The 13452-nt window shown below is 43.9% G+C and overlaps 1 protein-coding gene across 5 annotated transcripts in view; it reads left to right on the top strand.

Annotated features, from left to right (window-relative positions):
- Positions 1-727: 727 nt before the first annotated feature.
- The window catches only part of Lars2 (leucyl-tRNA synthetase 2, mitochondrial), a 103370-nt gene continuing 90645 nt past the window's right edge, over positions 728-13452 (top strand). For 2 of the 5 annotated variants that reach the window (XM_027415515.2, XM_035444092.1), the window contains exons 1-3: positions 728-878; positions 6645-6896; positions 12309-12437. In XM_027415515.2, coding sequence (XP_027271316.1) covers positions 6663-6896; positions 12309-12437 — 363 coding nt within the window. In that variant the 5' untranslated portion in view covers positions 728-878; positions 6645-6662. Of the gene's footprint in view, positions 879-906; positions 1346-4244; positions 4385-6644; positions 6897-12308; positions 12438-13452 lie in introns of those variants that run through there. The other 3 variants (XM_035444088.1, XM_035444090.1, XM_035444089.1) reach the window with 3 other exon arrangements.

A 13452-nucleotide genomic window follows, 5' to 3' on the forward strand; every position in this document is an offset into this window, starting at 1 on the left:
ATTCATCTATTTAGGGACAGAATCTAAGGTGGAGGATATGCCATGATGGGATGATCGTTTATGGCGGTACAATTAAGTTCAGCTCTGCAGGAAAAATGGCTCTCAGACACTGTTTTTTGATCTACTAGACATCAACCATTTTGCAATATTATTAAATCTCAGTATTCTGGACTTCTTACATATGTTTTTAGAATTCTCCCATAAAAATATATCATTGCTCCTTTGAAATTCCCTAGTTTATTACAAGCCAGAAGTACTTGCTCTGAAATGTAGGGTGATGGGGTTCATTAAACCCCTAAGGAAAGTGTTTGTCGAGGCAGCTTGCTTTCTTATCTGCCTACTCTCTTCTGGGCTAGGCAATTCTCCTCCTGAGCTTCTATCATCTGATAAGGCAGATGAAAGTGCTTCAACAATCACCAGGCCCACAATGGATCAAAAAGTGAGACAAACCAGCCCAGTAGGCGGTTTCTGGTGAGCTAAGATTCAAACCCTGACCTTGAACCACTCCAGAGCTCTTTTTACATCCTACCTCCTTTATTCTTTAGCATCTTCCCCGTTTCTGCCACATTGTAATAACGTGACATCCAGGTTAAGTAGAATTTATTAGTCAGGAAAGCCCGCACAGAGGGCGAGGCCTGGGCGGGGCCTGTGCGAAGCCTGGGCGGGGCCTCCCCGGGCCGGGGCCCGAAGGGGGCGGAGTCAGCGCCTCGGCTGGCGCACCTCGCCTTTCCGCCCTTGCTCCGCCTCCCCTGTCTGTGTCCGCGGCTTCCGCCTCTGATAAAGTTGTTGTTCTGTCAACATGGCGGCGCCCACAGTGACTTCGGTCGTGTAGTGCTTTGGGGAGCGGACGGGAACTGCAGGCCAGAGCCTGTGAGCAGGTAACCCGCAGCTGGGGCTCAGGAGGACGAGAGACAGGCCCTGCCCAACCCCGGCCGCTAGGGCAGGAGTGAAGGCGGACCGTCAGCCCCTGGGCCTTGCAGCTCCGAGAGTCGCCTGTAGAGCCGTGGAGCATGCTGACTGCTCCGGACTCTGCCTGGAGAAACGCACATCTTCACGTGACTTTGTGTTTGAGTTCTCCTCTGCTCCTCGCCTAACCCCGGTCCCGAGGTCTTCGCTCCAGGGCTGGGGGTTTGGAGCCAGTCAGAGATCACGCACATCATCTTGGGGATCCACAGTGTAACCGGACCTGCAGGTCCTCAGAAGTCATCTGGACATAGCACCTTATAGGCTCACAGCTCAGAGAAGGTGGAGTTCCAGATAGGAAATGACTTGTCTGAGCTCCTGCAGGAAATTACACTTAGCACCTGCTTTTTAACACTGTGTTTTGCAAGACATGTTTGCTGGGGTGAGGTGTATGATTACTTGTTTGTTTTGTTTCTTTGAGACCGGGTCTTGTTGTGTATTTCATGTTGTTCTGAGCTTAATATGCAGCCGGTAATATATAGTCTTGAACTTAGAACCAACCCTGTTCAGCCTTCTGAGTGTTGGGATCATGGGCATGCACCCACCTCCCTGACCTAACTTGGTTTCCTTCCCCCGCCTTTTTTTGGAAACAGGGATTTATGAAGCTGGCCTCTAACCTCCTAGTCCCCCTGCCTCTGCCGCCCATTGGGTTTCTTGCATATTCTTTTGGGAGCGCGTGTGTGCTTCTCCTTTGTGTACCAGTTCTTTAACTGCCTTCTGCTATTGCCTTAGGTTTCCTGACTATGATCATCACTTTGGGCCCATTTCTCAGGTCCCTCATATTCTCAATTACTTTAACCATAAGCCCCACATAAAGGGAGATCAGGTCAGGGCTGAACTGAGAGAGGAGCACCGGGGAGGGGGCAATGCTTTGGAAAGAGGCAGAAGAGACGACATTCCAGCAAGTAAAGAAATAAGATGAGCCAGAGCCAAGAAAGGAAGGGTCCAAGCTGATTGTAAATGTAAGATGCTAAAATGGCTGTTCTTGATGCCAGGAAGAGGCAGTGCCTATTAGGACTTCCGGGGAGAGGTACTTGAAGTGGCCCAGAACTATGCCTAGGAAGTAAAAGGAGAGAACAGGGTTGGAACCCAAAAGTTCTGTGAACTCATAGGTATGAGTGCAGACTATTTGTTCCCAGTACATTCTAATGAATAAGAATCAGAGTGTGATCTTGGGCCTATGCCTAAGAATGTGAACTTTATTTTTTTGTATTGCTGGGGAAGGAACCAGTGGCCTCAAACGCTGCCAGGGAATTACTCTGCCAAGCTACATCCAAGCCTCCATATGTGCCATATTTATTTGTTTTATTTTGTTTTTGGTGCTGAGGATTGAGCCCAGGGATATGCTGAACATCTGTTTAATATCCCTAACCCTTAGATTTTCTTAATGGATTTTTGTCTTGTTTAAGGTTTATTTTTAATTATGTGTCTGTGTATATGTGTGTGTATGTGCACATGAGTGTGGGTGCCTATGGAGACCAGAGGCATCAGATCTCCCTGCAGCTGGAGTCTTATGCAGTTATAAGCCACCTACTGTGGGTGATGGGAACCAAACTGGGATCCTGTGCAAGAGCAGTTATGTTGGGCAATCTCTCTTGTCCCTTGTTTGTTTTTTTTAAAGATGGGGTCTCCTTATATAGCTCATGCTTCCCTGCACCTCCTGGTAGCCCAGGTTATCCTGGAACTTTTTTGTTTTGTTTTGTGTTTTTTGAGACAAAGTTTCTCTGTGTAATAACAGCGTTAGCTGTCCTGGAGCTTGCTTTGTAGACCAGGTTATCTTGGAACTCACAGGGATTCACCTGCCTCTGCCTCCAGGATGCTGGGATTGAAGGTGCACACCATCATGCTTGGCTTTGTCTTGGCAATCCTCCTACCTCAGCCTCCTCCCAAGCTACTGGCATTCCAGGTGTGAGACATCACCGATTCTTTTTTTTTTTTTTTTTTTTTTTTTTTTTGAGACAGGGTTTCTCTGTGGCTTTGGAGGCTGTCCTGGAATTAGCTCTTGTAGACCAGGCAGGCTGGTCTCGAACTCACAAAGAACGTCCTGCCTCTGCCTCCCGAGTGCTGAGATTAAAGGCGTGCGCCACCACGGCCCACCAACATCACCGATTCTTAACCGCCCTGTCATACTTACATTGCCAGATTGTTTCAGAGAGGTCTTATCAATTTATATTATATTATATTATATATTATACTAGGAGTATATACAAATAATGATTTCATTCAATTTTTTTCCAACATGATGAGCAAGATATTTAATGGTTTTTATTTCTTTGATTAGTAGTAAAGTTGATCTTTTCATATTTTTTTGCCCTTTCTTCTTTCTTATCAATAAATACACTCCCTCCCCCATCCTGCACTCCATTTTTCTGGTGCTGTGGATTGAATCCAGGGCCTTTGACTTGCTAAGCAAGCACTCTACCACTAAGCTATACTTTCATACCTATACCTTTGCCTATTTTAAACATGGGTTGGGGTTTCTTTTCTCATATGTGAACTCTTTATGGAGTTGTATAACCTTTTGTCATTGTAGTTTGACACAAGTAATGTCCTTCAGCAAATTGTTTATTCTGTAGCAAAAAAATATATATTTTTTTCCATTTTTTAAGACAGGGTCTCACTATGTAGCTACACTGCTGTGCTGGCCTTGACTTACGATCCTCCTGTCATAGCCTCTCTAGTGCTGAGATCACAAGCCTGTCCCACCACATTTTATGTGTTCCTGGTATACAGATGTTTTATGGTTTTGGAGAAAGACTGGTTATCTGTGGCACTTTATTAGCTAAGTTTGATGGTGTGTGGTGCCTATAAACATAACATTTGGGAGGCAGAGGCAGGGGGATCAGGAGTTCAAGGTTATCCTTGTCTGCAATGCTAGTTCAGGGCCAACCTGGGCTACGTGAAATCCTGTCTCAAATTCCCACTTCTCCCTAAAACATTGGGATTTTGCCAGTTTATGGTTTGAGGTCTAGCTCTGATTTAAAATTTTCTCAAATACACTGAATAATCAGTGATTTTCAGAGCCAGCTATGGTGGCATACATATAATGCTAGCATTGAGGAGGCTGAGGCAAAAGAATAGAGAATAGGCTGGGCCAAAGAGAGAGATCCTGTTATTTTTATTTTTTTGGATGTACATATGTGTATGCACAAATGCACACATATGGAGTCCAGAGGTCAACGTTCGGGTTTTTAACGTTTTAATTTTATTAATTTTATGTGGATTGTTTCATTAATGTATATGTGTGTGGATGAGTGTAGATCTCTGTCATATGTGTGCAGGAACCCTGGGAAGTCAGAAGAGACATTGGATCCCTTGAACTGGAGTTGTAGATGGTTGTGAGCTACCCTGTTGGTGCTCTGTAGGAGATTTGGAGCTTTAAGTGCTCTTACACAAAGAGGCATCTCTCCAATCCCTAGTAGTAGGTATCTTTTATCTTTCTCTACATTAGTTTTTGCAACAGGGTCTCTCACTAAAACTGGAGCTCAGTGATTGGCTAACCTGGCTGGTCAGCAGGCTCCAGGGGTCCTCCTCTTTCCATAACACCCATCTCCCAATGCTGGGGATACAAACATATGTGCTGTCACACCTGTAGGGCCTTTTACCTCGGTGCTGGGGATCTGAACTCAGGTCCTCTTACTTACGCAGCAAGCAGTTTACCCGCTAAGCCACCCAAGCCACAGAGACAGTTCCCTATTAACTTCCTAATCTGCACGGGATTTTTTCTTTATGAACTTTAATTACATTTATTTATTTGTTTGTGGGCATGTGTGCCATGGACACAGCTTTCAGGAGTTGGTTCTCTTCTCTACTTTATGGGTCCCAAGGATCAAACTTGGGCTGTCAGGATTGATGGCAGAAACCTTCACTGGCTGAGCCATTTTACCAGTCCTCATTATGAGCTTGAACTCTTGTATGTACTTAGATTTGTTTAGTGTTTTCTAGTTCATTGCTTTAAACAAAGGAAGAGCTATTAGAGAGCCTGGATTAATGCACAACTTATTGTGTGGCCAGCAGAGGGTTTCTGTGCATTCATATTGCTGCTGCCCGTGATTGCTCTTTGGTGTTTGAGCCATCCTGATGGGTAATCCCCAAATCCCAAACACAGCAAACAGTGGTCCAAGTCAATTTGTATTTCATTATCCTAGTCCTATTTGTGAAAGAGAGTAGCCTAGGATATTCTCCTAATGTGCTACCTAGGAAAGAAATGTCAGGTATCTGTCTAGGTGCCTTCTGTTAATAGACAGTCTTCGGCTTATAGTGATTTCAGAATATCTAGTAAGAAAACCGTAAAATGGGGCTGAAGAGATGGCCCTGCCGTTAAAGGCTAAGCTCATGACAAAAAAATAGAAGAAAACCATAGAGTCTCTGATTCACATAGATGGTTTTAATAATATAGAACTCCAAGCCCTAAAAAGAAATGTAATTGCCCTCCTTATGTAAAGTTAGCCATATAGAATTGCTAACCCAACTGATAGGGGAATCTTCCCTGTTCCAGCCTGTCACTTATTCTAGCCCTAAAAGAGTAAGAATTGTTAAAAATAGTGTGAATTTGTATGTCAAGAACTTAGGCAGATCAGCTTACAACAAAGCCAGTGCTACAGTATCATGATATGTGAGAGTGAATTCCTCTTTTAGAGCCTATAGTAACCCTCCTGGCAACATTTGATCCAGTACCTTCATGTAACAGGCTAAACCCTAGTAGATATGGGAAGGATTCTGAGAGAATCATGTGATTGACACCAGTTTGGAATGCCAGGTTTCCTTGTCTCTCTTATCTTTTTACCTCCCTGTTGCTATTATGCAAGAAAAGGCAGAAAGTTTTGTATGTTTCATCAAATGTTTGATGAAATCTCACCTGAGCCCCTGAAAGGGGATAAAGTAGGAAAGTTCTTTATCAAGGCCTTTTCCGCCATTCACCTGAGGAGGAAACCAGTGAAATATCAGAATTTAGATTTGAACCCCCGGTGGTTATACTGCAGTACCCCACACAGTGTTGTAATCCAGAGAGTTATATGACAACACTGCTGTGTGTTATGTCATATGCTTATTTGTGTCTTACCTGCTTCTCTATATTTAGTTGCTGGGAAAGAAGGTACTTTGTCTTTTGTTTTTGCTTGCTAGGGATGGAACTTGGGTCTTCACGTATGCTAAGCACATACTCTGTGTCTTTTCAGCCTGGGACTCTTTGTTGCTGTATCTGTAGTGCTTGGAACAGTGTATGGACTGAATATAATGAAAACTGTTAACTTAGTTCAGAATTTCTGGTCCTTCTGGGAGACCTGTGTTGAGATCCCTTCTGATACCTGAGCTCAAGGCTAAGATAAGATGTGTGTAGAGTTCTGAGGTTCAGACAGACAGTTGATTGCCTAGATAGACTCAGGAGGGAGGAGCTCAGTCACCTTCCTTGCTTTGGGCAAATTCTGTAGCAACTGGCCTTTGTAATGACTCCCTTTGTTTCTTTGAGGGTTTTGTATCTTTGGTATTTAGGGACTGCATTGCTTTTATGTTTCCAATAAAAAGTTTGTATCTAATTCAGCAGAACTCCTAAAACATTCTGTTAGGAAATGATTGTCAAAAGAAGAAGAGACAGTATATGAACAGGCAGTAAATGCTGGGCTGTGTTGACAAAGAAAGAGGTCTGGGTGGCTCATATCATGTCCCTCTTTCCTCTTTCTTAGGGTCTTCCCTCCTGAAGAATGGCATCAGCTTGTCAGAGGCTGCGTTTTTATGCCTGTCCTCTGACAAGGCAGCTCGTCTGTGGGCCACCTGTCATCCAGTGGGAAAGAAGAACAATTCCAGCGTGTGCCAGAAGTATTTACAGTGCCACAGGGACGTGGACGAAGGAGTACACACTACAGACCAGAAAGGATGTTGAGAATTGGTGGCATCGACAGATAAAAGAGCAGGCGTCCAGAATTTCAGAGGATGATGTGAGTGCTGAGAGGGCAGACACACCAGTTACTTTCCTTGTTGCTGGTGCCAAACACCTGATAAGATGTCACTTAAAGGAGGAAGAGTTTGTTGTGGTTTACAGTTTGAGGGACTAAAGTTCATCATGGGATGTCAGGGAAGGCATGCTGGGCTGGCAGGAACATGAGGTGGCTGCTCACAGAGAACAGACTGCAAGTGGGGCTGGGCTATAGAACCTCAAGCTCACTTTAGTGGCCCACTTGCTCCAACAAGGCTCTATTTACCTCCTAAAGCTTCTACAGCTTCCCCAAATGGCACCACCAGCTGGAGAACAAGTGTGCAGATACACAGTCCTGTGGAGGACATTTCACATCAAAGCATATCAGTAGAGAAGAGGAACTGAGGACGTGGACCTGGGCTCACCCTGCTTGGTTTAGGATAAATTATAATTATTGAGTTTCTTTGTGCTTTTTTTTTTTTTAATCTAAAATGGAGGGTAATAATAGCACCCACTTTTTTCCCCAGGATTGTTGAGCAAAGGAGGTGATGAAGGTTAGGGTGCAAAACTATTTCCAGTGTGGTGGTTGTGTGCGTGTTAGTAGTGTACATGGTTGTGTGACAGACAGCCCCATAGTGATATTTTAGGATACTCTGATTGGAGGAAACTGAAGAAAACAGAAATACTAGCAGGTGCTGGGTCCTTTTTGGCCCTTGTGTGGTAGGATGGCACCCATGGATCTAACAGGTCATATGTGAAATTACAGGAGAGGCCTGGGAATCTTAAGTGTCTACCCCTTTCTGATGTAGACTTGGCCTACAACATGCTCTGCTACTTGGGCATCACGGTCTGAGGAGGGAGGCCAATCTGTTCTTTGATGAGATCTGAAGTTGGGTCGAGCCTTGCAGCATCTCAGTTGGTTGGTGGACCTTGGCTTCTGGTCCCAGTCCTCTGCCCAAATCAGTGGTGTCATATATTTGGCTGTCATTAATTTCTTTGGAATGTTCTATGTCTCCTGTTATAATTGGATCAGAGAAAATACTAGAAGACTTTTATATTTTTATCTTGACTCTCCCTTTGTAACAGTAGCAATACAACAGTAGAGATGTTTGTGGATTAATTAGGGGGCGCCAGGAGCAAACAGTTGAGTTGTGCTTACAGCTGATACTGTATTGGACCTGCCTTTTCTTGTCTCCTGACTCTCACTGGAATCACACTCATTCCTGCTATGAGGGCGGGAGCCATTCATATTCAACTGGGAAGTGGTTTTGGCATTGTGTGGAAAGAAGATCCAGAGTTAAGAAAGATACAGTATTTAACAAAGAAATGAACACTAAAAGGGAAAGTTGAGTAATTTACAATGAAAACTGGGCCATTCCCTTCACCCCCATGATTCTCAGCTCCTCACATTGTATATCTTACAAGTTTGTTTTGAAAATCAAATGAGAAAATATGGCTGAACATTTTCTAAACTGAACTGTTACATAAATAAACAAACTGCAGATAAAATCACATGCTATTTTACCAGGGACTGAGAATCTGAATGAACACTGGTGTATATGAAGTGAAGCTTTAGTGTTCACCTCACATTGATATTAAGTACGACTGAAATCCACAAAAGTGTTTAGAAGCCAGGTGTCTTGCCATCATCATCATCAAACCACCATTAAAAAGCAAAACAAAACAAATCCCAACTTCTATTTAGTGAGCATTTTTCCATGTGCCATTTCCATTGGTTGAATGTCTTAGTATCGGAACAGCCTTGAGTGTGAGCAGTATCCTTACCTGGGGAGTTGGAACACTGAAGCCCAGGTAATGTGCCAAGCTGGGATCCACCCAACTCTCTTGAGAGCCTTGCTGTCTGGAAACACTCTGTATCAGTCACCAATGGAGAATAAACTGAGCCTAGGAAGGGGATTTTGTGTGAGGCCTCACTTTGTCTCATGGCAAAGTGAGGGTCAGAACTGGAGTTCCTGTATGCCTGTGAGGACTGTGTTACAGCCTTAGAGAGGAAGCACCAGAGAGGCAGAAGTTATGTTCTAAATCACAGTCTGATGGAAATCTGGAGCCAGCTTTTAGAAGCCATCCTCTTCCCATTGCTGGTGTTCATGCTTTCTCTCAAAGGCTTGAATTCCTGCACTTTTATGTAATTATGAAAATTTCCCTTTCAGTCAGATTCCTGTTCAATTATAACACAAATTCCTGTCATTTCTTCTCTCTTTTCCACCTCCAGATGATAGAACTCATGTCATTGTCACAGAGGAAAATGACTTAATTCACACAGAAAAGCACAAGGCAGGGGCAGGCAGTGGGCTGAATAAATCTTCTGCAGAAACAAAATTGTTCACAAGTATCAAGACTTGGTAGCATTGCTTTTCTGCATATCTCTTATGAACTCAGGTTTGGAGTTCAGCTTAACTAGTGTGTGATGAATTATTTGATGTTGCCATTAATTTAATCTTCATTGAACAAGCATACAAAAATGGGGAGGCCAGTGAAGAAGTTGTGTGCAGAAAATGTTTGAGCAAGGTTGGTAATTAATATTATATAATTAATAGTACAAAAAGGTAGGGTGATTATAATAAGAGAAAATTGCTTTACATAATAACTTGAAAATCAAAAATCTAGAAATAGGCCAGGTGTGACACAGACCTGTAGTCCCAGCACTTAAGAAGCCTGAGGCCAGCCTGGGCTACATAACAAGACCCTGTCTTAGAAAGCAAAAAACCTTACATAGTATATGTAAAGGATTTAATTACTTTTCTAACCCCTGTGATTATAGCCTTTTTTTTTTTTTAAACGATTTGTTTACTTTTACTCTGTGTTCATTGGTATTTTGCCTGTATGTAAGTCTGTGTGAGGATATCAGATTCCCTGGAACTGGAGTTACAGACAACTGTGATCTCCCATGTGGGTGCTGGGAATTGAACTCAGGTCCTCGAAAGAGCAGCCCGTGCTCTTAACTACTAAGCCATCTCTCCAGCCCCCATGTGATTACAGTCTTTTCCTGTAATACTCAGAATTCCCAAAGAAAAGCAATGGGGTCTAATCTATTGCAGATAGAGAAAGAGTTCAGTAAAGGAGACAGTTTTATTTTTGCACTCAGTAGAAACTGAGCTGTTTCACCCCTCATAAGAATTTGTTCACAAGGGGAAGGATTTTCTTCTGTCACTCACTTTTTCTTCTCCCCAATGTCTGGGATGAAGCCCATGAGCTTGCACAGGCTAGGCCAGTACTGTATCATAGAGCCAAACCCCAGGGCTGACCTTGTCTTCTTAAGCAGTGAAGTCCCTGAGTGCTCACGAGCCCCACTCAGGGTCTCCTGACTCGTGAGATCTTCCCTGCCTGCCACTCTGCTTATTTAAATCATTATTCTTCCAGTGGTTCTCCAGACTCTGAGAAAAACTTTAAAAAGTGTATCTTTCTCCAGGTGATGTTGTTTCTTACCTACTTACCTTTTTTTATTTCTAGAGGACAGACAGGACGGAGAAAAGTTGTGTTTTGTGTTTTTGGGGGGATGGAGGGTGGTTAGCTGTTGTTTGTGGTTTTGCTAAAAATTTAAAACATTTGCTGAAGTTTAAGAACTTAGCAAGAAGCTGGACATGGCATGGTGATGTACACCTGTAGTCTTAGCACTCTGGAGGCAGAGGCAGGAGGGTTGCTTCAAGTTTGAGGCTAGCCTGTGCTACATAGCAAAATTCTGCTCCAGAAACCAACCAACCAACCAACCAACCAAACTTTGCTAGAATCTGATTTCTAGTTCTGCTTCCCTGATTCAAGTTGTATATTAGTTATTTATTTATTTATTTATTTTGTGGTGGTCAAATATCAGGCAGAAGCAACATAAGGAAGGGTTCATTTTGGCTCACAGTTTTGGAGAATAAGGTCTAGATGAGGGGAAGGTAGTGAGTCACATTGTATCTTACATTAAGCAAGCAAAGACAGATGAATGCACTGCTCATCTTTCTTTCTCTTTTTCAGTTCAAGACTTGAGCCCATGGAACAGTACTAATCACATTTAGGCTGTGTCTTCAGTTAACCATATTGACTAACATGCCCTAACTTTGCTACCCTTGGTGATTCTAGAACGTTAATAGTTGGTTAATAGTTGGTTAATAGTTGGGTTTTTTTGTTTGCTTGTTTTGTTTTGTTTTTTTTTTAGACAGCTGTTCTCAGTGTAGCCCTTGCTGTCCTGGAACTCACTCTGTAGACCAGGCTGGCCTTGAACTCACAGAGATCCATCTGTCTTTGCCTCCAAGTGTGTGCCACCATGCCCTGTTTCACTTGGTATTAACCATCACAAGTAGGTTTTGTCCATCATCAGTCCTACAAATACTAGCCAACAACATTTAAAACACCACCTGCCACATATGCACAGGAAGGGCTGTGAATTTCTGTCAGTGTTTATATTCATTGCTTTGGGAGAAGCAAAACCTTGATGCTTTCTAAAGCTCTTGGAAGAAGTAGGGACCAAAAAGGCCAACATTAACAATAGTGTGACAGTAGATAGCCCGTCCTCATTGACCATCAGCAGCAGTTATCTGTCACTCTTCCAGATGCCCCATGGCAGAATTTGAGAGTTGGTTAGGGGAGCCTCCAGTTACCTGGACAGGGTTTGTAAAGTCTGCTGGGGGGAACAGCTGTGCCTTTGTTAGAAGGTGCTTCCCCAAGGCCAACAAGCATTCATCTAAGAGTTATTTCAGTTCTGTTGAGTGTCAGCATGGTGAGCATAGATATGACCCATAATCCTTGTGGTTGTGCATGAAGTACAGTGATGCAGCACTCACCTAGCATGTATGAGATCCTCAGTTCTATCCTCAGCACTGCAGAATTTTCTACAAGCACCAAAAAAATCAGGTCTCCCATAAGCAATCAGCTCTGTGACTAGAGCCCTTTCTTTGGGGCTTGGTCCTCTGACAGGCACAAACTCTTGACATTTCCCATCCTGCCGGGGGAAGACTGAGTGTGCCCAAAGGTAGTGACCTCATGGGACCCCCTGTTCTGTCATTCTAGTCAGATGTGTAGATTTCCTGTGTTAAAAGAGAAATTCACAGTGCACAGGAGAGACTTCAGGACCCAGCTAATGCCTGGAGACCCTGTTGTTGCAGTCTAGAGGACCTGGGGAAGAGACTCTAGTTATGGAGATCTGTGTTAGAGGCTCATTTGGAAAAACAGTCCTGTAAAACTGTCCTGGAACTCACTCTGTAGACCAGGCTGGCTTTGAACTCACAGAGATCCACCTGCCTGACTCCTCAGTGCTGGGATTAAAGGCTTGCATCACCACTGCCTGGAAGGTTTTTTTTTCTTTTTCTTTAAGAAGTTGTTAAAATGTTAAATTATTACCTTGAATAAAGTGCCAAAATATTAATGTATGCACAGCTTCCAGCAAATATATAATAAATACTTCCTATCTTCCTTTGTCACTCTCTCCTAGAAATCGAAGCCCAAATTCTATGTGCTCTCCATGTTCCCATACCCTTCTGGCAAGCTGCACATGGGCCACATACGAGTCTACACCCTCAGTGACACCATTGCGAGGTTCCAGAAAATGAGAGGCATGCAGGTAAGGACAAGGGTCTGCCTTGCTCCCGGCAGGAGTGTGGCAGTGTGTGTTTAGGATAACGACGAGAGCCAACTCTGAGTGTGAACGTGAACAGCCCAGTTTCCTTATGTGCATAGAAGCCTTGTAATGAAGCATCTGGGTGAACTGGGAGCAGCTACAAGGTGGGAGTTACGCTGGGGTTGGACACTGGGTAGGCTTGGGGAAGCAGGAACAGGTGTGGGTAGGACTGCTCTTTTCTCAGGAGAGCTTTCCCATAAGCAGTCATTGTGCAGGGCAGTGAAGCCAGTGCTACAAAGATGGGTAAGTGCTGCAGTCTGGTCAGGTTTGCGCCTCCATCGCAAATACCCAAGATGGTTATCAAGAAGAAAAAGAAGGCTTATTATAGCCCCTGGTCTTACAAATACAGTGCATGATTAGAGGGACCCAGTGTGTTTATGCCTCTGTTGAGGATACTGGATAGCCACGGTAAAGAGCACATCAGAGCACAACTGCCAACCCCAAGTCTAGGAAGCAATAGAGAAGGGTTGGCATTCCTAGGATTTTCTTTGAGGGTATAACCCTCAATGATCCAAAGACCTCCCCTTAGACCCTGTCTCTTTTGGTGAGCGCTGCAGGGGAACAGACCCAGAGCGTCACACATACCAGGCCAGTGTTCTACCACTGAGCCACATCCTTAACTCCTCTTCCTAATGATATTTGGAGACAGGGTTTCACTAAGTTGCTCAGGCTGGCCTTGAACTTATGATCCTTCTGCCTCAGCTTCTGGAGTGGCTGGGAAGCTTCTGCCACCAGGCCCAGCTAGTCCTCAACCTCTTGAAGATCTCACCATTGTTCAGTAGTACCACCCTGGGGACAAGGCCTTTAACACATGGGCCTTTGGGTACATTCATGATCCAAACTATAAAGCTGTGTGTGGTGAACGTACCCCTGTAATCCTTGCACGTGAAAGGTTGAGGAGGACAATCAGGAGTTCAAGGCCAGCCATTGTTTCATTTTAGACATCACAAGAGTTTTG

The sequence above is a fragment of the Cricetulus griseus genome, chromosome 4 (genome assembly GCF_003668045.3).
Source record: "Cricetulus griseus strain 17A/GY chromosome 4, alternate assembly CriGri-PICRH-1.0, whole genome shotgun sequence".
Classification (NCBI taxonomy): Eukaryota; Metazoa; Chordata; class Mammalia; order Rodentia; family Cricetidae; genus Cricetulus; species Cricetulus griseus.